This window comes from Papio anubis, chromosome 11, assembly GCF_008728515.1.
Source record: "Papio anubis isolate 15944 chromosome 11, Panubis1.0, whole genome shotgun sequence".
In the NCBI taxonomy this organism is placed as follows: Eukaryota; Metazoa; Chordata; class Mammalia; order Primates; family Cercopithecidae; genus Papio; species Papio anubis.
This window is the reverse complement of record NC_044986.1, coordinates 69,830,220-69,856,875: the sequence shown is the minus strand read 5'-3', so window position 1 is coordinate 69,856,875 and position 26,656 is coordinate 69,830,220. Positions and strand designations below refer to the sequence as shown.

Below are 26,656 nucleotides of genomic sequence, written 5' to 3'. Positions count from 1 at the left end.
CTGAGTGCCTCTAAAATGTTGATACCCATTTCTTTCCAAAACCCCAAACAGCCCTTGTATGCCACAAGTTTTTAAATATGTAAGGGTAAAGCCAGGGCTCAAATTAACCAAAAATACAACTTAGATACTCCCTGAGTAGCTGCTTCCTGACCTCCCTCCTGTATGGTCCATAGCCATATACTTTGCTGTGGTTCACATCTAGGGTTTTACATTATAAAATAGCACAGTGCTCAAGTGCAGTGGGGGAAGAGACCTCAGATCTCCCCGACCCAGACACTTTGAGGGTAAGATGTAAGAAAATATACATCTGTAGATAATAAAATGTTTTTTGTTTTTTATTTTTATTCTTTCCTGATAACAGGGTCAAGGAAATGATTCCTCCAAGGCCTCCTCTTACCCGTCGGACAGGAGGAGCTCAGAAGGCAAGTGCCAAAGCCAAGATGAAACGATAAGTAATAAGATATTGAGTGCATGCACTTGATAATTGCATGGACTCTTTCATATGTCTTCCAGAGGGGGTGAAAACTTGTTTGAAGCCTTACGTATTTTCATTGCTGGTTCCATTTGTGATCGATGGCATATAGCATACAGTGTTTAATCTTTGGCTGGTAGTCTCTAAGCTGGGAAGAAAAGGGCATTTTACATTTAAAGTATTACTGGGTGTGCTGGCACGCACCTGTAGTCTCAGCTACTAGGGAGGCTGAGGCAGGAGGGTCGCTTGAGGCCAGGAGTTCAAGGGGGAAGTCCCTCGATCATACCACTGCACTCCAGCCTGGGTGACAGAGCGAGACTTTGTCTCTAAAACAAACAAACAAAGTATCATGGGACACAAAACCAAATTCAGTTTTAGACTTCCAATCCATGCTCTTGACCTCTCTGAGGTGTCTACCAGATGTTTTGTGTTTTCTTAGGCAGTGAGTGACTACCACACACAGATCAAGAATATTTCTAGAGCCATTCTAGATGAGTACTACAGAATGTTTGGAAAACAGGTGGCCAAACTGGAGAGTGATATGGATAGTGAAACCTTGGAGGAGCAGAAGTGCCAGCTCAGCTATGAACTTAATTGCTCTGGAAAATACTTTGCTTTCAAAGAACAACTCAAGGTAAAACATTCACTTGTTTAATTACTCCATGGGTTTTTATGGAGCAACTTCTCCACATACTCAGTTCACATTTTCTCCTCTGATTATGTTCAGCTATACTCTTACTTTTCTTGGTTGGGGCAAAGAGCTAAGTTCTCTATGATAGAGTGTCAGGAGAAGCTCCATTCCTGCAGTCTTGGAATAAATTATTACAAATATCCTGAATGAGGGCTTTTAAGAAACTAATTATTTACTTGAGGCTGGGCCAGATTTTGGACCAGATTTCACTGTCACTATAGGAGGCAGAAACTCTGTCTGGTACTGACTCCATAATTAATTCTTCTTGCTTCCCATTCAAATCTCTCTTAAAAAATTAATTTTAGTTTTAAAATTGAAGATGAGACAGTTATCAGAAAGGAGGCTTTAATCATTAGGACTACAGTAGCATGTCTTGAGTTAGGATACATTTAATTACTGGCATTACATTTTACTTTTTAAAATTCAGAATGTATAAACAAAAACAAAAAACTCCAAATCTTTCCCTAATTTATGGAATCACTAAGATTTGAGAAATAGTTAACTTAATAATCATTTATTGAATAATAATGGCTAACATTTATTACATGTTTACTGTTTTCCAGGCATATTTATCAATGCTTCATATTTTACTAATTTAATCCTTATAACAATCCTATAAAGTAGGTGTTGCTCATTTTATAGATGGGAAAATGCAATATTAGTTGGCTAAGGAATTTGTCCAAAGTCACAGAGATAGTAAAGATCAATGTTGGGATTTAAATTCAGGCAGTCTGCCTCCAGAACTCACATTCTTAACTGCTACACTACAGTGCCTTTGTACACACATTTACTATGTGTCCTGCACTGTACTAAACAGATATAAAGAAAGAACACGGAAGTCATAGAGGGAAAAACAACAAATGTTCATGGAAGCAAGAGGGTATTCTCAGCAGGTGGTGTACTCATGTCTCAGTTTGACTCTTGGTTCCACATTTACTAGTTGGGTGACCTTGAAATGTGACTTTATCTCTTTGTGCCTCAGTTTCTTTACCTAGCAACAAGGATGAGGTTAATATTATCACATAAGGTCATTATGATAATTAAATAATATAATGCATAGATTATAAAACCTGGCAATAATGTTACCTTAGTGGGGAAAAAAGAAGCTGTCCTGGCTATAGCAACATGCTGTGTTTATATTTGTACAGCATTTTAAGCTTCTATACTTGTTATCTCTCTTTGGCTTCTCAATCATCTTCTAAAGTAAAATAATAATACCAGAACTACATATCCTCTTAACAAATAGAAAGCTGAGGTACCAAAGTATAAAATAATTTATGAAGTTGTACAGTGGCAGCATTAGAACCAGAATTCCATTCTCTGGATTCTCAGCCCAGCCCTTTCTCCCTTTCCCCTTTGAACCATATGGTCACCATGAGAGACATAATGCCTAAACCTAATGCTCAGATTTTCTTCAGCTTTATGATTCTCTTCATATAGTATGAACTTTGCATTGCTTCAATTAGTGATGATGGTGATGTTAAGGAAAGAAAAAATCATACAGAGTATGTTGATTGGGGGGAATTTGGAGAGCCAATACCACCCACCAAGGGAGAAATCAATCGCCTTCTGAAATTTTGATCAGCTTTAGACCAGAAAGCCCTAGAGAGACCCATGCTATCAGCATAGTGCTGGACTGTATTATCAGATGGGTGATCTATATGTCTTGCAGCATGCTGTGGTAAAGATTGTGAGAGAGAAATACTTGAAGACAACATCATTTGAAAGTCAGGAGGAACTGCAGACATTTATCAGTGAGCTCTATGTGTTCTTAGTAGATCAGATGCATGTGGCCCTAAACCAGGTAAGTGTCAAGAACTGAGAGCACTTTCTTTTCTCTGTAGAGCATCAGAGTCTTCTATGAATGATTCCTTCCTTTGTTTATTCAACAAATATTTATTGAAGTGTCTGCTCTGTGCTAGGCACTGAAAACACAAGGATGAGTAAGAAACTGCCTAAGCCTAATTAGTTTAAGACTAATTTTGGAAAAAAACAAGGAGATATGCTCTTTCACTTTCCTAGAAAAATAAATTTCACAACTTTAAAAAATGTGATGGAATTGTCGAAAACAGATAAAATAGGTTGCATAAATTGTGAAATGAAAATTACCATTCTGTTTATGCTGTGAACAGGTACAATTCTTAATTTTTTATTGAAGATCATAAAAGCAAGAAAAATTATGAGTTTTCAGATATTATACCCAAATGACCGTGACACTTCAAACATGGCTTTTCTGTTTGGTGGTCTGCTGTCCCACCCACTTTTTTGTTTATATTTGTAAGTCTTGCATCTTGCCTTAATTTGCTTATTTTTGTATGTATTCAGGGGTAGTTTATTTGAAACCAGTGACAAAGTTGGAGTCTTTTTGTCCCCTGGTAGTGTCTAACCATCTGTGCCTCCTCAAATTCTTTATTCTATTTGCTTTTTTCTTCCTTGTTTTTCTTCTCTACCACCATCACCTCTTATTTCACTTTGTTCTGTCTTCCTGGAGGAGGGTAGGACAGGAGTGTCCAGCATCAAAGGATTAAGAGAACAGTCCTGCCTTGGGCATGGATGATTTGATTTGAAAAGCAATTGAGAGTAGAGCTTGAGAAAAAGAAGTTTTGACTTTTTCCTCACTAGTAGTTGGGAACAATACATTGAATTATTTTACACTGAGGTATAATACGATCGGGTTTACATTTGCTAAAACACTCTGATAGCACTATGGAGGATGAGTTAGAGGTGACAAAACTGTGATATTAGTTGATTATTGCATAATAAGGAGGAAAAAGTTTAAGTTAAGTTTCAATGGGTGATTGATACCATTCAGTACTTCTTGGTTGATACTAAAAAGAAAAGAAAAACATTAACCAGGACATGGAAAGCAATTATGAGTAAATTTGGTGGGAGGCAGATGGTACTGAATTCACTTTTGAACATAGGCTCTAGTGGGGTTTTGCCCAAGATAGAGATCTGAGCTAGAGATCAGATCTGGGGAGCCATGATATATGGATGCTATGGTCATAGATGAGCTGCCTGAGAAAAACATGAGAGAAGACAGCTGGCAGTAGAACCCTAGGAAATAACAACATTTAAGGAATGAATGAAAAATTGAAGGAGACAAGTGGGACTGTTAAAGAGGCAAAGAGCCAGAGACAATGGTGTCACAGAAGCCAAAGGAAAAGAATTTTAAAGAAAAGTAGTCAACATTGTCAAATCCTCCTAGGAATTCAAGAAAAACAAACTGAAGTCTTCATTGGATTTGACAATAAGGAAGTTATTGTTAACCTTTACATAGCAGTATTATTGGGCTAATGGGGGGATTCAAATTATAATGAATTGAGGAGTAAATGAGCAATCAAGAAACAGATGAATATAAATTCAAGTTGGATGATGAAGGAAAAAAGTGGAAAAGTAGTAGCTAGAAGTTATAGGGATTTTCTTCCCTTCCTCCCTTCCTTCCTCCCTCCCTCCCTCCCTCCCTCCCCTTCCTTCCTTCCTTCCTCCCTCCCTCCCTCTCCTCCCTCCCTCTCCTCCCTTCCTCCCTCCCTTCCTCCCTCCCTCCCTCTCCTCCCTTCCTCTCTTTCTCCCTTCCTCTCTTTCTCCCTTTCTCTCTTTCTCGCCCAGGCTGGAGTGCAGCAGTGCAATTGTGGCTCACTATAGCCTCAACTTTCCAGGCTCAAGCAATCCTGCCACCTCAGCCCCTCAAGTAGTTGGGACTATAGGTGCACACCACGCCTAGCTAATTTTTCTATTTTTTTTGTAGAAATGGGGTTTCACCGTGTTGCCCAGACTGGTCTCGAACTCTTGAACTCAAGCGATCCACCAGCCATGGCCTTCCAAAGTGCTGGGATTATAGGCATGAGCCACCCGCTCCTGGCCTGGGATTTTCTTTTTAAGATGAAAAAGACTTGAGCACATGCACAGGTTTGGGAAAAAGTCAGCACAGTGGGAGAAGCTGAAAATTGAGGAAAGAGGGGATAATTGATGGCAGGCTCAGGGTATACACCTGGGAAAGGGCCAAGACTTTAAATGGAAGGATTAACTTTGAAACAGAGAAGGCTGCAACACTTCTTTCTCTGAGACTGAAAAGAAAGTGATACAATAGATCCAGAAATAAATAATTTAGCTAGGGAGTGTAATAGTTGAGGGATTTCTTACTTAATGATTTCTATTATCTCTGTGAAGTAAGGTGTTTACTGAAAGTGAAGGGGATGAGGATTGAATGAAAAACTTGAAGAAAGAGAAGAAAACTTAGATACTGCGTAGCATTATGGAATATGCTGCTAAGCAAAGACAAATACATAGATTACTAAGGGTATTAAAGGTCTCCAGCTAAGACTGAATGCCACAAGAGTTTGTGGCAGCTTAGATACCAGTCTCTGTGTCTATGCAGTTTTCCTTAGGACCAGTTAGCTGCTCTTGTTTTAGAATGAAGAAGTCAGATTGCATGATTGTTTTAATTTGAGAATTTTCAGGACAAATGCAGGAGAGGGACAAGGATGCCTGAGATGAAAGTATGCTGGTGAGAGAGTAGCCTGAGTGGGTAATCATGAGGTTCAGGCTGATCCATTTGGGAAGTGATGAGCTTATTGGAACTGAAGGAAATAAAGTCAGCAGTTTCCAGTGCGCTAAGTAACAAAAAGGTGGAAGACAAGACGTGGAATGTTGGATCTGGGAGTGGGATATTAGAGTATTCTGTTTTGGGTGCAGAAGTGCATTGCTGCAAGGATTTGGGGCTCAAGATAATCAAAACTAAAAAGAACAGGACAAAAGCATTAATCAATGGTCGGAAACTCCTCTTTGGCCTATCTCAAATTTGGCTTTACTGTCCACATTTCTTAGCAGTTGTCCTTATTAAAGTCACTGATGTTATTTTGACTTCTAATTAAATAATTTTGTGGACTCTTTCTTGACCATAGCTTCTGACTCAGGAGATTCCTAATTACACCAGACCTGCTCTCCCAATCTGTGTGTGTAGGATATATTCTTTTTCTGGTTTTCCTCCTACCTTTTTGTTTCCTTTGAAGGATCTATCAGTCCATATTTCTTAATAAAACTATAGATTTGTCTTCTAAAGCTTTACCCTTAATATCCTGTTTTCTTCACATTTAAAGACCCTAGCCAGGGCTTGCCAACCTTTTTCATGTCATGATGCAAAAAAAAAAAAGATAATATTTGTCATATACACTAGAGAAAATGAAGGAAGCTGTTTGAGTTCAGAGGTGACCTGCACAGGGACTATGAATGCCCTGAGGGTTGAGGCAGTCATTTCTGCCCTAAGCAATTTTTACTTACTTCCATGAGTTCAGACTGTTGGTATTCAGATACCTGAGCTTCTCTTTCACCCTTGACATTTCTCTCCTGGTTCACTCTTATTCTTTTACTTTTTTGGCAAGACTGTCATTATAGATGTCAATCAGTATCATTTTAGATGTCATGACTGGATCTCATATTGGATTTATGCTTATGAAATCTCTGTACTTGTAATTGTTTCATTTTTGTCTACCTAACATCTTGACGTTGACAAGACCATGCCAGATGATGTCCAAGGCACTATTGCAACCATTTTTACAAGCAGTGAACAGCTTCGACTCTTTGCATTTGAAGCAGAAGTCAATGAGAACTTTGAGATGGCAGCAGCATATTATAAAGAGGTAATTAAACATCTTCACAGTGATTGCTAGTATTATTTGTGAAATATGGGCATAATAAATAGTCATTTTTGATTGTTTAAAATCCAACTTGATGGGTGAAAGTGTAGACACATAGAACAATAAAATAGAGTCCAAAAATAGGCCCCCACAAATAAGGTCATTCAACTTTTGACAAAAGAAATTCAATGGAGAAAGGATAGTCTTTTCAGTAAATAGTGTTAGAACAATTGCAAAAAGTAAAATAAACCTCAACCTTAAACATTTTACAAAAATCAACTCCAAATGGAACATATATCTAAATGTAAAACGTAAAACTATAACACTTTTAGAAGAAACATAGGACAGAATCTTGACCTGGAATCAGGAAGAGTTCTTAGACATGACACCGAAACATGATCGATCAAAGAAAAATGTGATAAAATGGAATTTCATCAAAGTTGAAAATGTTTGCTCTATGGAGGTCATAAGAGAAAGAAAAGAAAAAGTACAGATTAGGAGAAAATATTTATAAAACATATATATCACAAAGGATTTGTATCCAGAATATAAAGCACTCTCAAAACTCAAAAATATTTGTACATAAGCGTTCGTATGAGTACCTATTTTTAATTATTTTGGCTATATACTTACGAATGAAATTGCTGGGACATACAGTAATTCTGTGTTTAACTTTTTGAGAATTTTGAGGCATTTCACTGGGATTTTTATAGGGATTGCCTTGTATCTGCAGCTTGCTTTGGATAGGATTGGCATCTTAACAATATTAAGTCATCCAATCCATGAACATGGAATGTCTTTACATTTATTTATGTCTTTTTAAATTTCTTTAAGCAATTTTTATAGTTTTCACTCATCATGAAGTGAATTTTTCAGATTTGTAGATAAACTTATATTTGCCATCTGAAGATTAATGCAGAAATTATTATATATGGTTGATATACAATACAATGAATCTTTAGGCTCCCAAGGTGAGTTTAAAGTGACCAGAATACTGACACTAGGAATAAATAGCTTGATGATTCAAATTTTTAATTATATTAATACTTTTTTCAACCACCTACTAAAGGCCAGAACAGCGATTGCGCTAGGCGTTTGAGATTCAGTGATAAGCAAAAAAGAAGTCACAACCTCTGCTTTCATAGAACTTACAGTATTTATCATGTTTACCATGTGATGTTGTATGCATAAAAATAGGACATAGTATCACAAATAATCTTGGCTCTCCTGATGCATAGAGATTGGTCCGTGAGCCCCAGAATCTGGATCACTGGTTGGACTATGGTGCCTTCTGCCTCCTAACTGAAGACAACATCAAAGCACAAGAGTGTTTTCGGAAAGCCCTTTCCCTCAACCAGAGTCATATCCACAGGTATAGGTGGAAAGGAGATGAGGAATCAGTGGGAAGGAACAGATAAGTTTCTACATGAAATTGTCTTGGTTCCATAAATGTGACATGGGACCATGTTGTTAATCATGTTGGTGATCTTTTCTCAGCTTGTTGCTGTGTGGTGTCCTGGCTGTCCTGTTGGAGAACTATGAGCAAGCAGAAATTTTCTTTGAGGATGCTACTTGCTTGGAACCAACTAATGTTGTAGCCTGGACTTTACTTGGTAGATATTTTCCTGTAATCTGAATGTGTTTTCTCCCCATTATAAGATTCTCCCTTTTTCCTTTCTCTTCTTCAGTGGCTCATCATGTAGTTCTTAAACTTTGGTAAAATATGGAAAAAATAAGTGAAATACAATTCTTTAGTATATGATAGTGGGGAAATAGTCATATTTATTTCAACATTTTTCTTTCCCCAGGTTTGTACTATGAAATTCAAAACAATGATATTCGAATGGAAATGGCATTTCATGAGGCCTCCAAACAGCTTCAGGCACAGATGCTTCAGGCACAAGTAACAAAGCAAAAGAGCGCTGGTGTTGTGGAAGACATTGAGGAAAGAGGGAAGAGAGAATCTAGTTTAGGCCCTTGGGGAATCACAAATGGTTCTGCAACAGCAATCAAGGTGGAAGCCCCAGCAGGTAGGGCCAGGGAATAGAGGTGATGAGTGGCTATTAGAAAAATTACTGCCAGGTGTGGTGGCTCACACCTGTAGTCCTAGCAACCTGGGAGGCTAAGATGGGAGGATCACTTGAACCCAGGAGTTCAAGGTTGCAGTGAGCTGTGATCATGCCACTGCACTCTAACTTGAGTGACCAAGATCCCATCTCTAAAACAAAATTTAAAAAATAAAAAGAAAAGTACTGGCCTTAAGAACAGAAGCTGGCACATGGTAGGCACTCCGTAAATATTTGTCAGATGAATGAATACATGGAGTTTAAGTTATTTCAGCGATACCAGGAAAAACTCTTAACTTCTAAATATTTCCTCATTCATATGATTAGTGATCTGAAGCTTCTACTATTGAGATTCAATTGTTTTAATCTTAGAGAATTTACTGTCTTTAAAAGGAGTACCATTCTAACAGAGTAAATTTAATTTTCCCCCCCTCACTTTTCTCTCTACCACATGAAGTCCCTCTCTTACGATTCTCAAATGTATTTATCTACTCCCTTTCCCCCACTGTTCTGTGATTCTCTTTTCTTCCACTTTAAGATATCGCCTTTCTAATGTGTGGTTTGTGTGTTTTTGTTTGTGTGTTCCTTGCATGTGTGCATTATTATTTTGTGTGCCTACGTTTTTTAACAGTTTGAGGTGTAACTGACATTTCAAAAATTGCACATATTTAATATGTACAATTTGATAAATTTTGACATATGTGCACAATCAAGAAAACATCACCACAATCAACATAGTGAACATATTCATTGTCCCTGAAACTTTCCTCATGCCCAGTTGTGGGCATCTCTTTCTCCTGCTCCCATTTCCAGACAACTACTGATGTGCTTTCTATTACCATAGATAAGTTTGCATTTTCTAGAATTTTTGAATTCTAGAAAACACCTGGAATTTTCTAGAATTTCCAGAATTAAATAGAATCACGCAGTATGTACTCTTTTTTATCTAAGCATAATTACTTTGAGATTTAAACATGTTGTTGCTTGTATCAATACTTCATACCTTTTTATTGCTAAGTAGTATTCCGTTGTATGGATATACCACAATTAGTTCATCCATTCACCTGTTGATAGATATCTGTGTTGTTTTTAGTTGGGAACTATTAAAATAAAAGTGCTATGGACATTCATCTACAAGTCTTTTTTTTTTTTGGGATGGAGTCTTGCTTTGTCACCCAGGCTGGAGTGCTGTGGTGCAATCTTGGCTCACTTCAACCTCTGCCTCCCAGGTTCAACCAATCCTCCTGCCTCAGCCTCCCAAGTCGCTGGAACTACAGATATGTGCTGCCACACCTGGCTCATTTTGTGTTTTTAGTAGAGACAGGGTTTCACCATGTTGCCCAGGCTGGCCTCAAATGCCTGACCTCAGGCAATCTGCCTGCCTTGGCCTCCCTAAGTGCTGGGATTATAGGCATGAGCCACCACGCCCAGCCTCTTGTTATTTTTAATATGGATTTTGTTAGTAATTATTTACCCCATTCAACTTGCATTTTGTTTATTTGCATCCTCTGCCTTTTTCTCTTGGTAAGTCTTGACAAAGGCCTAACATAATCTTTTCAAAGAACCAGCTTTGGTTTTGTTACTCTTCTCTATATATGTTCTTTAAATCATTGATTTATGCTTCTAAAGTTTAAATGTTTCTCTTTATTTTTTTGAGTTTGAAATGTTACTCTTTTTCAGTTTATGTTCATCATCTTTATGTACTCATATCAATTTTTTGTTGTAAAATCAATTCTATTAGCCTGAATTTAATGTAAAATAGAGCCTGAGTCAAGAATTTAATGCTAATACTTTAATTAGAAGAGTTAATTTCAGTACAGGCAGAGTGAAGAAAAAATGGTATGAGAGGCAACAAAGGCTATGAACCAATATAAGGTGACACCTTATGTCTACATTAGCCATTTCATTATGATAAACTGCAAAGAATGCAACTGGTTGCTTTGCAGGTAAACTTGCTCAGTCTTATGGGACATCTCCAAGCATTCAGGCTATACAGGGAAACCATGAATCTGAATAATATGGGAGGGAAGAAGGAAGGAGAATCTGTTCTTTTGTCTCTTCTCTTCCGTTGGTCAAAATTAATCAACTGTGGAGTTAATTGCACCCATACTTCTAAGTTTTATAGTCTGGTCCTCTTGGTACCTGCTTGGGAAGTCATATGCCATACCCTAAAGTATAGAATTTTGTCCCATCCAGAAGTGGTGAGAAGAGCCAGGAACTCAGATTATGTGACTGGTTGAACTAACTGTCCAACCAAGGGGTCGGGGAGGGCCTGGCTCTCTTTGGTGAAGAAATAAGTAGCTCCTAGGTAGTAGGCCTCCATGAACCCAAGTGCTGGCAGTCAGCCTTATCAGCAGGACTGTGACTGGGCCTCTCATAGAGAAGCAGTTGCCAAAGTGCCTGATACAGAGCATGTACCTGAGGGTCCAGAAGACTATGGCATTGACAGAACCTGAGATATATTAGACAGGTAAGACACATCAATATCAATGTTTATATTATTATTTCTATAAACATACTGTTCTCTGCTGAGCCACTTTCTGTATTTTTTTGTTCTTTTATAGCTTTATTTTTCCAAGAACTAATAATTGCCTAATTTATTCAGAAAACTTAGAGTTCTGTGTTCCTTTTGCCTTCTTCCCCACATGCTTCAAAAGTATTGTCAAGTGCCCATCCATATTTTCGATATGTTTGGCCGGGCACGGTGTCTCACACCTATAATCCCAGCACTTTGGGAGGCCGAGGCGGGTGGATCACCTGAGGTCAGGGGTTCAAGACCAGCTTGGCCGATATGGCGAAACCCATCTCTACTAAAAAAACAAAAATTAGCTGGGTGTAGTGGCGAGCACCTGTAGTCCCAGCAACTCCTGCTGAGGCAGGAGAATCGCTTGAACCTGGGAGGCGGAGGTTACAGTGAGCTGAGATTGCACCACTACACTCCAGCCTGGGTAACAGAGCAAGACTCCATCTCAGAAAAATAGATAGATAGATAGATAGATAGATAGATAGATAGATAGATAGATAGAGAGATACGTTAAAATGCATCAGTCCATTTTTCCCCCCTAGAGATACTTCTTCCTCCAAAGCCTTCTATCTTCCTTCTTCAATTCTGAGTGCTTACCCTCTAGGCCTGATGGGTAACTCTTCTCCTGGGACGTTCCTTTGCTGTGATTCTGAAAATCTCCTTTAACTTCAAGATGCATCGTTTCTTGGATTCTGTGCCTTCCTCTTTCATACTTTGCTTCCTCATTTTGGTGGAGCACATCCTCCAGTAGCTTCCTAAGAAAAGTATGAGTAATAAACATATTGAGGCCATGCATGCATAAAATAAGTTTATTCTACAATACACATTAATAAATAGTAAAATAGAAAAAATATATTTGCCTCTATCACCTAGGATTAACAATATTTTCTTACATAATCAAAGGATCTTTTTTTCATACACATAAAAATGTAGTCATGTACCACATAACGTTTCAGTCAATGATGAATCACGTGTGTGACAGTGGTCCCGTGATATTATAATACTGTATTTTTACTGTACCTTTTCTATGTTTAGATACACAAATACTTACCATTGTATTATAGTTGCCTCCAGTATTCAGTACAGTAACAGCCTGTACAGATTTGTAGTGCAGGAGCAATAGGCTCTGAAATTCCCATTTCATCACTTTTATTATAGTTTACTGTTCTGATTAAATTCTTAATCTGATCTTTATTTTCTTGATCACAGTGACTATTGTTGGGAACAGGCCTCCAAATCTGGCCATAAACTGGCCCCAAAACTGGCCATAAACAAAATCTCTGCAGCACTGTAAAAGGTTTGTGATGGCCATGACGCCCCACCCTGAAGGCTGTGGGTTTACCAGAATGAGGGCAAGGAACACCTGGCCCACCCAAGGTGGAAAACCACTTAAGGCATTCTTAAACCACAAACAATAGCATGAGTGATCTGTGCCTTAAGGACATGTTTCTGCTGCAGATAACTAGCCAGAGCCCATGCCTTTGTTTCCCCTAAGGCATACTTTTAGTGAATCCATAATCTATAGAAACAATGCTTATCACTGGCTTGCTGTCAATATATATGTGGGTAAAACTATTCAAGGCTCTCAGCTCTGAAGGCTGTCAGCCCCAATTTCCCACTCCATACTCAATATCTCTGTGTGTGTGTGTGTCTTTAATTCGTCTAGTGCCGCTGGGTTAGGGTCTCCATGACCAAGCTGGCCTTGGCAACTGTAAAGTTTGTGTCACCACCTCCTGTGACACTACTTATATTTTCTCTCCTTTTTATTTGTTTTGGTTCATATTGTCAGGTATCCTTGTGTGTCTGGTTATTTTTAAATCATATATAGGACACTCTGTTGGTAAACTAATTCAGTTTGAGGGATCAAGAGGATTTGAAGATGACTTATAATTCCTGTGAAGGCCTATTTCAGTTTCATCCTTTAGAGTGTAGCTCTTTGGTGTCTCAACTCAAATTCCTTTTGGTGGTCATTGTCTACCAGTGTCTGCCATACACATCCTTGAGAGTCAATCAAAAGTAAAGTGGAGCCTGCCAGACTCCCAGTGTCACGCTTGAGACTCGTATACCCCTGCAAGAAAATATAGTTTCAGGCCGGGCGCAGTGGCTCATGCCTGTAATCCCAGCACTTTCGGAGGCTGAGATGAGTGAATCACCTGAGGTCAGGAGTTCGATACCAGACTGGGGGAAACCCCATCTCTACTAAAAATATAAAAACTAGCCAGGCATGGTGGTGGCCGCCTGTAATCCCAGATACTTGGGAGTCTGAGGCAGGAGAATTGCTTGAACCCAGGAGATGGAGGTTGCAGTGAGCCAACACAGTGCCACTGCATTCCAGCCTCAGCGACAGAGTGAGAGTCCATCTCAAAAAGAAAAAAAAAAGTGTAGTTTCAAATGATGAGCTGAAACCCTGGGTTTCTGCATTTCCTAGATTTGAGCTTAGAGAGTCTATCTGGTTAGCTCTCTGGTATATTCAAGCATGTTTTTAAAACATATATTTTGTTCACCTTTTCTGGTTGCCCTCAGTGGGAAATTGGTCTGAATGACCCAGTCAATAATTGCCAGAAGCAGAAGTCCTTCCCATCTACTTTTCTGTCCTTCAAAGGTTTTTTGATATTTCTTGTAGTTGATTTTTCCTCTGCTGTTTTCTTCATCTTTGTAGTTTTATACATTTTAAATTCTCATTTTAGTGAGATTTTCGAAATAAGAATAAGGAAATATATATATGTAACCTATCTACCCTGTTTAACCGTAAGTCTCCATCTTCTTCATCTAGACTCATAGCCCAACACATTCTTCTGTTGGTAATTCAAAATAGCCCAATCTCTTGCCTGCCTTCATTTAACCCAATATTGTATTTCTCTACTTCCATATATCACTAATGGAGCAATGTACATGTGTTCCATTTAATTTGTCTCAGTTTCTTATGTATCTAATTTACCTACCTCTTGTAATTTAGTTTCCATTCTATCAGTGGAAGTCACATTTATAAGACTAATGTTCTATTTGCAGTAATGGAAGCAGCATGAAGTGGTGTGGCAAACTCTCTTACAAGGTGCAAGTATAAAATATTTTTTAAAACAGTAATTTGAAAGTGGGCCATCTGGTCTCTGTCATAAGTAATCAACTCTGCTACTGTAATGTGAAAGCAGTCATAGACAATGCATTTAAAAATGGATGTGATTGTGTCCTAAAACAACTTTTTTTTATACATATAGGTGGCAGGCCAGATATGGCCCGTAGGCTATAGTTTGCAGCTCTGTCTTAACAGGAACCACTAAAAAACAAACCACAGTTAGATATTGTTTCACGTGTCCGTGTGAGGAGATCACCAAACAGGTTTTGTGTGAGCAACATGGCTGTTTGTTTCACCTGGGTGCAAGCGGACTGAGTCCGAAAAAGGAGTCAGCAAAGGGTGGTGGGCTTATCATTGGTTCTTATAGGTTTTGGGTTAGGCAGTGAAGTTAAGAGCAATGTTTTTGGGGCAGGGGGTGGATCTCACAAAGTACATTCTCAAGGGTGGGGAGAATTATGAAGAACCCTTTTACGAGTAGGGGAGATTACAAAGTACGTTGATCAGTTAGGGTGGGGCAGAAACAAATCACAATGGTGGAATGTCATCAGTTAAGGCTATTTTCACTTCTGTGGATCTTCAGTTGCTTCAGGCCATCTGGATGTATACGTGCAGGTCACTGGGGATATGATGGATTAGCTTGGGCTCAGAGGCCTGACATTCCTGTCTTCTTATATTAATAAGAAAAATAAAACAAAATACTGGTAAAGTGTTGGGGCAGCGAAAATTTTTGGGGGTGGTATGGAGAGATAATGGGCGATGTTTCTCAGGGCTGCTTCAAGTGGGATTGGGGCGGCGTGGGTACCTACAGTGGGAGAGATTCAACTGAAGATTTTGAGGTTAAGGAGTGATATTGTGGGGTTATTAGAAGGAGCATTTGTCATATAGAATTATTGGTGATGGCCTGGATGCAGTTTTTGTATGAATTAAAAAACTAAACAAAAGACAAGGTCTGAATAAGGAGAAAAACAGGTATTAAAGGACTAAGAATTGGGAGTACCCAGGACATCTAATTACAGAGTGTCAAAGGGGGTTCAGTGTAATTATTTGCTTGGTTGGCGAGTTTTTGGGCTCTATCCTTGAGTTTGTTTTTTTTTTTTTTTTTTAATGTTGTCATATACCAGGCCAGACTGATTTAGGTAAAAACAACACTCTTCATTTAAAAATATACAGAGTCCTCTTTTTTTTTAGCAGTAAGTAAGTCAAGGCCTCGATGATTTTGGAGGAAAGAGAAATGCAAAGCCAGCAATTGTTTGTTAAAGGATTAGAAACGGCTAGGAGAGAGTAACTGAGATTGATAGTGTGGTGGAGACAGCTGGGGAGAGGTAGATGGTGGCATAAGAACAGGAATGAGAATAAGGGTAAGTATAAAAATAAAGAATAGCCAGGCACGGTGGCTCACGCCTGTAATCCCAGCACTCTGGGAGGCCGAGGTGGGCGAATCACGAGGTCAGGAGATCAAGACCATTCTGGCTAACACGGTGAAACCCCGTCTCTACTAAAAATACAAAAAATTAGCTGGGCATGGTGGTGGGCGCCTGTAGTCCCAGCTACTCAGGAGGCTGATGCAGGAGAATGGTGTGAACCTGGGAGGTGGAGCTTGCAGCGAGCCAAGATTGGGCCATTGCACTCTAGCCTGGGTGACAGAGTGAGACTGCATCTCAAAAAAAAAAAAAAAAAAAAAGTAAAGAATAGGACTTCATCAGGGTGAAAGTATTGGAGTGTACTTTGTTACTGAAGATCTTCTATCCACTTAAAGAGAGACTTAAGGGTGGCAGTTTGAGGTAAAACCAGGGGCCGCTAAATACCAAGAGCCTGAGAAACTGCTTGGGTGATTTGACTGATAGAGTCCAGTCCGTTATCGGACTGTATAGAGGTGGGAAGTCCAAACCAAGGAATTATGTCTGACAGAAGGGAAGAAATGACCACGATGGCCTTCTCAGACCCTGTGGGAAAGGCCTCTACCTATCCAGTGAAAGTGTCTACCCAGACCAAGTATTTTAGTTTCCTGACTCTGGGCATGTGAGTAGAACCAATTTGCCAGTCCTGGGCAGGGGCAAATCCCTGAGCTTGATGTGTAGGGAAGGGAGGGGGCCTGAATAATCCCTGAGGAGTAGTAGAATAGCAGATGGAACACTGAGAAGTGATTTCCTTGAGGACAGATTTCCACGATGGAAAGGAAATGAGAGGTTCTAAGAGGCAGGCTACCGGCTTGTAACCTACATGGAAGAGGTTATGAAATGACGACAGAATAGAATGGAAGGATATATTTTCCTTGGCCCAAGAACCATCTGCCTTGTATGGGAAAAGATGGGTGGAAGTTTCAGCGGGGGAGTAGGTGGGAGTGGCTGGATGAGAAGGAGAAAAACTGCCATGAGGGATAGAAGTTGGAACGCTAGCTGCTTTTTTAGCTACCTTATCAGCATAAGCGTTTCCCTGAGAGATGGGATCTGATGCCTTTTGATGGCCCTTGCTGTGTATGGACCTTTGGAAGTAAAGAGGCCTGGAGAAGAGTTTTTATTAAAGAGGCATTAATGATGGAGGACCCTTGCGAAGTGAGGAAACCTTTCAGCCCATAAAACAGCATGGTGGTGCAGGATATGGGGTCAGTATAAACATTGACGTGTAGTCCTTTTACAAGAGTGGGGGCCCAAATTAAGGCAATGAGTTCGGCTTGTTGAGAGGTAGTGGAGGGGGATAGAGCAGTAGCCTCAATGATAGATGTGGAAGATATTATAGCATAGCCTGCCTTTGCTGGTATGTGGCGATTAGGCCTGGTGGAACTGCCATCAATAAACCAAGTGTGATCAGGTGAGGAACAGGAAAGAAGGAAATATGGGGAAATGGAGTCAATGCCAGGTGGATCAGAGAGATACAGTCATGGAGGTCAGGTGTGGTATTAGGAATAATGTGGGAGGCTGGATTGAAGTCTGGGCCAGGAACAATGGTAATTGTGGGAGACTCAACAAAGATTGAGTATAGCTGAAGGAGCCGGGGAGCAGAAAGTATGTGTCAGGTGTGAGGAAGTTATGAGAACTGTAGAGAGTGAGTTGAGCATAGTTTGTGATTTTGAGGGCCTCTAAAGTATTAGGGTGGCAGCAGCCATCACATGCAGACATGCGGGCTAGGCTAAAACAGTAAGATCAAGTTGTTTGGACAGAAAGGCGACAGGGCACGGTCCTGGCTCTTGTGTAAGAACTTCAACCACACAGCCCTGCACTTTGGCTATGTGTAATGAAAAGGGGTTGGGATGAGTTAGGGAGAGCTAGTGTTGGGGCAGCCTCTAGGGCTGTTTTTAAGGAACGGAAAGAAGAGTGCGGAAAGGATTTAGGATCTATAGGGTCAGCTAGGTTTGCTTTTGTGAGTTTACATAATGGTTTAGTCAGGATGGTAAAACTAGGTATCCAAAGGTGGAAGTACCTAACCATGCCTAGGAAGGAAAGGAGTCCATCAGGGTTGTCTGAGTATTTACCTAGGTCTGTTGTAATTTGTTTTAAGTCTGAGAGAGAAGACCGTACGTGCACTCTGGCTGGGCCGAATTCTCCTCCTCCCACTGCTTGGAGGGGGCATAATCGGGGAATATTGGAACTCTGGTTCATTGTTTACCCCTTTGTCTATCCCCTCATTATTTACCCCTTTTTGACCGAATGGGTTGAAGAGGGGTCCTTATTAGTTGGGGAAGGAGTCAGGGGGGCCCTGGGGAAGGGAGGTAGACTCTGCGGGCTTCCTGTAGGGCATAAATCACACTTTTTACATAATTGCGAATTTTCTCTTAATGAAAAGAAAGTTTGTACATATGGCACTTCACTCCATGTGTCTTCTTTTCTACAAAAGAGATCTAACTGTAAGATGGTGTTATAATTTATACTTCCCTCAGGTGGCCAGGTTTCTCCCCCTTGAAGAGGATATTGTGGCCAGGCGGTACTGCAGAAGAATATAAGTCATTTCTTTCTTAGCATCTGAGGGTCAAGTTGGTCCCAATTCTCCAGAATACATCTTAGGGGCGTTTTTGCCTTGGGGGGAACATTTCCCATCTGAAAAAAGAACATAGGGATGCCAGCACCCCTAGTCATTTTCCGATGAGCATTAGCCATAGAGCGTCCTCTATGGTCCTAATGCTTATTCCTTTCCAGGGTGCATAACCACCCAGGGACCTCTGGTTATCGGATTAGTTATGCTCACCGATGTAGCAGTCCTGCACCTGTTTTCTCGCCTCTCTTAACCACAAAAAAAGGGATTCAGGCTGCTGGATTCTAGTGGTCCTTTACCAGCGTGCCCAACATTGCCATTGCACTCAGGGGTGAGTTCCTTTCCAGGGTGCGTAACCACCCATGGACCTCTGCTTATCGGATTAGTTACGCTTCCCGATGTAGCCATCCTGCACCTGTTTTCCCGCCTTGACCACAAAGAAAGGGGTCTGGGCTGCTGGATTCTGGTGGTCCCTTACCAGCATGTCCAATATTGCCTGTGCACTCAGGGTGACTCCTAGAGCTGAACTGGGCTCCTGAGTATTTCATAACAAACCAACTGCCCCATCAAGATGCATTCCTATAAACAACAGTTCTTATGCAAATTCATTTCAGAGAGGGTGTAGCTAACCTTTTGAGTCAGGATTGAGATAGTCTTTTGATTCTATAAGTGCTTTAAGGCTTGGCTGAGTGCAAACAGCTCGCACATTTGAGAAGACCAATTATTAGGCAATTTTTTAACTCTGCTTCCACAGGAGTCTCCATATCAATTACTAAATACCCATTGGGGTTTTTTCTCAATCACCTGGGAGGAACCATCTATCATCCTGTCCTGAAGGGAGCTCCTCCTAGGTCTGGTCGACATTGTATGGTAATTAAGATTTAAATCCTGTTGTTTCCTAGAAGGGGTTCGGGTTTGGGAGATGCACCGGACACAGTCAGCAGGGAGAGCATGTGTGTTTTCATGAAGAATTATGTCAAGCTAGGTAATGGATGAGGAAGAAATTTGGGCTTGACTGAAGTAATGGGGGCTGTCCATGAAGCCTTGCAGCAGTACAGCCCAGGTAATTTGCTGAGCCTGATGGGTGTAAGGGTCAGTCTCCAAGTGAAAGCAAAGAGAGGCTGGGACGAGGGGTGCAGGGGAATAGTGAAAAAAGCATCTTTAAGATCAAGAATGGAGTAGTGAGTTGTGGAGGAATGTATTGAGGACAAAAGAGTACATGGGTTGGGCACCACAGGGTGGATAGGCAAAATAATTTGGTATAGACAAATTCAAAGTGCCACTCTCTGGCCACTTGGAACAACTGTCGAGTTTGTGCTGGGGCCAAGCGGTATTGCAGAAGAAAATAAGATGGTTAGATTTTAGGTCAGGCGAGAGTTGAAGAGGTTTTAAGTTCTCAAGAACACAGGGTAAGGGAGAAGAAGGAGGAATGGAGGGTGGAAGGTTGCCCATAGTGAAGGACGCAAGTTTTAAGGGAAGGGTAGAGACGCGGAGAAGGGGGTGGGGAGCAGCCCTGGGCTGCAAGGTGGGTGAGCAGCCAAAGCAGGCCTCCCCGCAATTCACTTGCCACCAACGGAACGTGGGTGAATGATCAAGGCAGGCGTCCCCGTGGAGATCAGACACCAATGGAACATGGGTGAATAATCAGAGAGGCGTCCCGCAATGATTTAACACCAAGGGAAGGCTGCCTTCCCGAGTTCGTGACCAGCGCCGGAGTTTTGGGTCCACGGATAAAACATGTCTCCTTTGTCTCTACCAGAAAATGAAACGAATTGAAATTAACAGGAGAGAGAGATTGAAGGGTGGCACCAAGATTGAAAGGAGAAAGAGGTTGAGGGATAGTGACAGAGGTTGGAGAAGAGTAAAAAGAGGCCGCTTACCCGATTTAAAATTGGTGAGATGTTCCTTGGGCTAGTTGGTCTGAGGACCCGAGGTCGTAGGTGGATCTCTTCACGGAGTGATGAGGACAGCAGACTGGTCTCCTGAAGGAGTCCGGCTGACCTGGGTCTTCGGCACCAAATGTTTCACACGTCCGTGTGAAGAGATCACCAAACAGGCTTTGTGTGAGCAACATGGCTGTTTATTTCACCTGGGTGCAAGCGGGCTGAGTCCGAAAAAGGAGTCAGCAAAGGGTAGTGGGCTTATCATTGGTTCTTATAGGTTTTGGGGGCAGGGGTGGATCGTACAAAGTACATTCTCAAGGGTGGGGAGAATTATAAAGAACCCTCTTAAGGGTAGGGGAGATTACAAAGTACATTGATCAGTTAGGGTGGAGCAGAAACAAATCACAATGGTGGAATGTTATCAGTTAAGGCTATTTTCACTTCTGTGGATCTTCAGTTGCTTCAGGCCATCTGGATGTATACGTGCAGGTCACTGGGGATATGATGGATTAGCTTGGGCTCAGAGGCCTGACAGATATACTCTAATACACTATAGATAAGTCAAAATGGGATACTAAAAAATGTTCACATAATTCACAGAAGGCAGAAAAAGGAAAATAGTAGAATAAAAAGCAGAGAGAACAAATAGAAAACAAATAATAAAATGGCAAACTTAAACCCTAATATAGATAAATACTATGGTAGGCTGAACAATGGCTCCCCAAAAGATGTTCATGTCCTAATCCCTGGGACCGGGGAATGTTACCTTATATAGCAAAAGAGACTTTGCAAATGTGGTCAAGAATCTTGAAACGGGGAGATTATCTTGGATTGTCTGGGTAGGTCCAATGTAATCACAAGGGTCCTTATATGAGAGATGTGAGAGAAGTCACAGACAAAAAAAAGACAATGTGATAACGGAATCAGAGGGCCAGAGAAAAGATATTTGAAGATGCTATGCTTCTGGCTTTGAAGTTGGAGGAAAGGGGCTACAAACCAAGATATATAGGTAGCCTCTACAAGCTGAAAAGACAAGGAAATAAATTCTCCCTTAGAGCCTCCAGAAGGAACTAGCCCTGCCAAATCTTGACCTTAATCCAGTGAAACTGATTTCAGACTTCTGGCCTTGAGAACTATAAGATAATATGTTTGTGTTGTTTTAAGCCACTAAGTTCGTAGTAATTTGTTACAGCAGCAATAGGAAACTAACATAATTACATTCAATGGAAATTGTCTAAACATACAAATTAAAAGACAGAGACTGGCTTTAAATAGCAATTTTAAAAACCTCAACTATATGTTGTGTACAGGAACCTCATTTCAAATATAATGATATAGGCTGAGTGTAGTGGCTTATGCTTGTAATCCCAGTGCTTTGGGAGGCTGAGGTGGGAGGATCGCTTGAGGCCAGGAGTTTGAGACCACCCTGGAAAACATAGTGAGACCCTGTCCCCAAAAATCCTCAAACACAGTGATATAGATGAATTAAGCATAAAAGGATAAACAATAAGAGCTTATGAACCAATAAGAGTAAGCTGGAGTAGCTATGTTAATATTAGACAAAGAAGACTCCAGAGCAAAGAAAATAAGTTGAGACAAAGAGAAACATTAAATAACAATAACAGGGTTAATTCACCAAGGAGACATATACCAGTTCTAAGTGTGTTTACACTAAACAACACAGCTTTGCAAGATAATGAAGCAAAAACTATCAGAGCCAAGGGAGATGCAGACAAATTCATACTTACATTTGGGTGTGTCTCACCCCTATGTCATATTAATAGAAAGATAACAGAAAAATCTGGCCAGGTGTGGTGGCTCTTGGCTCACTCCTATAATCCCAGCACTTTGGGAAGCTGAGGCTGACAACTCACTTGAAGTCAGTAGTTTTGAGACCAGCCTGGCCACCATGGCAAAACCCTGTCTCTACTAAAAACACAAAAATTAGCTGGGTGTGGTGGTGCACACCTATAATCTGAGCTACTTGGGAGGCTGAAACAGGAGAATCGCTTGGACAGCGGAGGCGGAGGTTGCAGTGAGCTGAGACTGGGCCACTGCACTACAGCCTGGGCAACAGAGCAAGACTCTGTCTCAAAAAAAAAAAAAAAAGGAAAGATAACAGGAAAATTTCTCAACACTTAGAAATGATCAATACATTACTAAATATTCCTCTAATGAAAGATGAAGTCACAGGGAAATTTGAAAATATATTGAACTGAATGAAAATAAAAATATAACTTATTAGCTGGGCACAGTGGCTCATACCTGTAATCCCAGCACTTTGGGAGGCTGAGGGAGGCAGATCACCTGAGGTCAGGAGTTCAAGACCAGCCTGGTCATCATGGTGAAACCCCGTCTCTACTGAAAATTTAAAAATTAGCCAAGTGTGGTGGTGCGCGCCTGTAATCCCAGTTACAGGGAGGCCCATGCAAGCCCTGTTTTAACATCCTTTTGGTAGTAGACTGTTGTTTTGTCCCATACATTCAGGTCTGTGAGCCAGTGTGGAATCCATCATGGTTTGGTGTGGCCCGCCTGGGACTGTAATATTGGCATAGTTTGTGTGTGTGTGTGTGTGACATTCATGTTTTGTCATGTTCATTCCTTTCTCTGAATCCTATCATTGTGTTCTTACAGCTGTGTAATATGAGTGGTGCAGTTTTGGATACGTGTGAGGGGGATTTTCAGGGTAAGCTGGCCCTGGCCTCGCCCCTCCACCCTGATAGCTAGCCAGGCCAGCTGCCCAATCCTCCCCTCTGCTCCTCCTCTCTGCATGTGGCTCAGACCATCCACATGGCTGCTTCGTTCTCCAGCCTTCCTCAGCCTTCCCCAGCCTTCCCCAGCCTCAGCAAGGATGAGTTGATCCATGAGCTTAATTGGCTTTGGGGGATCCCTGGCCTTTTTTTTCTCTTCATTAGGAGGAGCTGGGGGAGAACCCAGTCAGCCCCTTTTCCCCACCTTTTCTTTCGCTAGAATCGTGTCTGTATATCCACAAGTACCCAGTGTTTAGCTTCCATTTATAAGTGAGAACTTGCAGTATTTGGTTTTCTGTTCCTGCATTAATTTGCTTAGGATAATGACCTCCAGCTGCATCCATGTTGCTGCAAAAGACATGATTTTGTTCTTTTTTGTGCTGTGCAGTACTCCATGGTGTATATGTACTGCATTTTCTTTATCCAGACCACCATTGATGGACACCTTAGCTAGATTCTATGTCTTTACTATTGTGAATATTGCAAGCACGTGTCCTTTTGGTAGAAAGATTTGTTTTATTTTGGATGTATACCCAGTAATGGGATTGAAACTCTATATTCAATGACATGACATTGGTAGCTTGATATTGGCCATGGTAGGAAAATTTACATCATGGAAATCAGCAAACCAGGCTCCACACACACCCCTGACAGCCAACAGTTAAACATTTACCATCTCATCACTGGACATATAGGAAAACTTCAAGTTTTTGGAAATATGCGCTTCTAAATAACCCACAGGTCACCAAGGCAGGCAGATCACTTGAGGCCAGGAGTTCGAGACCAGCCTGCACAAAATGGCAAAACTCCATCTCTACAAAAGTTAAAAATATATATATATAGCCCGGTGTGGTGGCGTGTCTGTAGTCCTGGCTACTAGGGAGGCTCAGATGGCAGGATCATGTGAGCATGGGAGGTCGAGGCTGCAGTGAGCTGTGATTGTGCCACTGCACTCCAGCCTGGGTGACAGTGAGAGTCTGTCTCAATAAATAAATACATACGGATCTAAATAAATAAATAATCAACCCACAGGTCGAAGAATAAATCACAAAGGAAATTAGAAAATAGTTTGAACTTGCCGGGCGCGGTGGCTCATGCCTGTAATCCCAGCACTTTAGGAGGCCAAGGCGGGCAGATCACGAGGTCAGGAGATCGAGACCATCCTGGCAAACACGGTGAAGCCCCGTCTCTACTAAAAATACAAAAAAATTAGCCAGGTGTGGTGGTGGGCGCCTGTAGTCCCAGCTTCTCAGGAGGCTGAGGCAGGAGAATGGCGTGAACCTGGAAGGCGGTGGAGCTTGCAGTGAGTGGAGATTGCGCCACTGCACTCCAGCCTGGGCGATAGAGCGAGACTCTGTCTCAAAGAAAAAAAAAAAAAAGAAAATAGTTTGAACTTAATCGTAATGATGGCAAAACAAATCAAAATGTGTGGGATTAGCTAAATTATTTTCTAGAGAAAAGTTTATAGCTATAAATGCTTATACTGGAAAATAAGAGACGTCTAAAATCAATGATCTAAGATTCTACCTTAAGAAGCTAGAACCAGAAAATCCAATTAAACCCAAAATAAGTAAAAGGAAATAAATAGCCCAGAATAGAAATCAATGAAATAGAAAACAGACAAAAATAGAGACAATCAATGAGACCAACAGCTGTTTCTTTCAGAAGATCAATGAAACAGATAAATCTGATCAGGAAAAAAAGAAGTCACATTACCAATATCACAAATGAGAGAGAGGACATCACTGAAAATATTATAAATATTAAAAAGATAATAAGGAGAAGTTATTAACAACTTAATGCCAACAAATTTAACAACCTAAATGAAATGTATGAATACCTTGACAGACATAAACTAACAAAGCATACTCAGGAAGAAACAATCTGAATAGCCCTGTATCTCCTAAGGAGGTTAAGTGCGTAATAAAAACCTCTCACAAAGAAAACTTCAGGCCCAAAAGGCTTTATTAGTGTATTTTATTAAATATTTAAGGAAGAAATAATTTCAATCATACCACATGTTCAAAAAATAGAGAAAAAGAGAACACGTCCAAACTCATAATTTGAGAACAGTAATCACCCTGGTATCAAACCAGACAAAGTCATCCCAAAGAAAGAAGAGTACATACAAATAACTTTCATAAGCCTAGATACAATACTTCTTTATTTATTTAATTTTATTATTATTATTATTTTTTAAGAGACAAGGTTTTGTTATGTTGCCCAGGCTGGTCTCAAACTCCTAGCCTCAAGCGATCCTCCCACCTCAGCTTCCCAAATAGCTGGGATTATAGGCATGAGGCACCACACCAGGTTAGACATAATAATTCTTAACAAATAGCCACTCAATTTCAGCAACATATAGAAAAGATAATATATTTAAGCAGGTTGTAAGATCAGTTTCACATTTGAAAATCAATGTAATTTACCACTGGGATAGCTAAAATTAAAATGATTGATAAGATAAATTTATAACAAGGATGTGGAGTAACTGGAACTCTCAAACATTCCTGGTAAGAATGCAAAATGGTGCAACCACTTGAGAAAACTGGTAATTTTTTTCTTTTTTTTTTCATATACTTACATGGCCTTCCAATAAATGGCAATATTTAAAGGTTATTTTTCTTTTCTCTTTTTTTTAAAGACAGAGTCTTGCTGTGTTACCCAGGCCAGAGTGCAGTGGCAAAATCATGGCTCACTGCAACTTCTATCTCCAAGGCTCAAGTAGTCCTCTCACCTCAGTCCCTCAAGCGTGGGACTACAGGTGTGCAACACCATACCTGGCTAATTTTTATTTTAGTAGAGATGAGGTCTCACCATGTTTCTCAGGCCTGTCTTGAACTCCTGAGCTCAAGCAGTGCTCTTACCTCAGCCTCCCAAAGTGCTGGGATCACAGGCGTAAGTCACCTTGCCCAACCTCTTATTTTTATTTATTTATTTATTTTGAGACAGAGTCTTGCTGTGTCGCCCAGGCTGGAGTGCAGTGGCACAATCTGGGCTCACTGCAAGCTCCGCCTCCTGGGTTCACGCCATTCTCCTGCCTCAGCCTCCCGAGTAGCTGGGACTACAGGCGCCTGCCACCATGCTCGGCTAATTTTTTGTATTTTTAGTAGAGATGGGGTTTCACCATGTTAGCTAGGATGGTCTCGATCTCCTGACCTCCTGATTCACCCACCTGGCCTCCCAAAATGCTGGGATTCCAGGTGTGAGCCACCGCACCTGGCCCCAACCCCTTATTTGTTTTATTGATGTATAGTATTTGTATGTATTTGTGGAGTGATATTTTGTTACATCCATTTAAAATGTGGATTGCTTCAGAAGTCTGTGAGTCATCCTTGTGCAGGGGCCATGCTATTCTCTGTGCTGTTCCAATTTTAGTATATGTGCTACTAAAGTGAGGACAAAATTGCCAAGTTTTGAAATAAGCTTAAACATACATACACATGCCAGCAGTTTCACTCCTAGATCTTAACCCAACTGAAACAAACATATCCTTGCAAAGATCTGTATGCAAATGTTTAAATAAAAAGATTTATTTATTTAAATAACTTAAAATAGGGATCTGTTTGATATTATCATGACTTGGACTAGCAGC

General features: G+C 40.7%; 1 protein-coding gene and 1 non-coding gene across 7 annotated transcripts in view; one reads left to right on the top strand and one right to left on the bottom strand.

Annotated features, from left to right (window-relative positions):
- The window catches only part of CFAP70 (cilia and flagella associated protein 70), a 110,816-nt gene that overhangs the window by 59,203 nt on the left and 24,957 nt on the right, over positions 1-26,656 (top strand). For all 6 annotated transcript variants that reach the window (XM_021943372.2, XM_021943373.2, XM_021943371.2 and 3 more), the window contains 7 exons: positions 362-422; positions 912-1,106; positions 2,836-2,967; positions 6,677-6,802; positions 8,038-8,171; positions 8,297-8,412; positions 8,608-8,829. In XM_021943372.2, the coding sequence (XP_021799064.1) occupies positions 362-422; positions 912-1,106; positions 2,836-2,967; positions 6,677-6,802; positions 8,038-8,171; positions 8,297-8,412; positions 8,608-8,829 (986 nt within the window). The remainder of the gene's footprint in view (positions 1-361; positions 423-911; positions 1,107-2,835; positions 2,968-6,676; positions 6,803-8,037; positions 8,172-8,296; positions 8,413-8,607; positions 8,830-26,656) is intronic.
- On the bottom strand, positions 26,360-26,463 carry LOC116269548. The gene has a single exon (XR_004177175.1). It is a non-coding gene; the product is annotated as a U6 spliceosomal RNA (small nuclear RNA).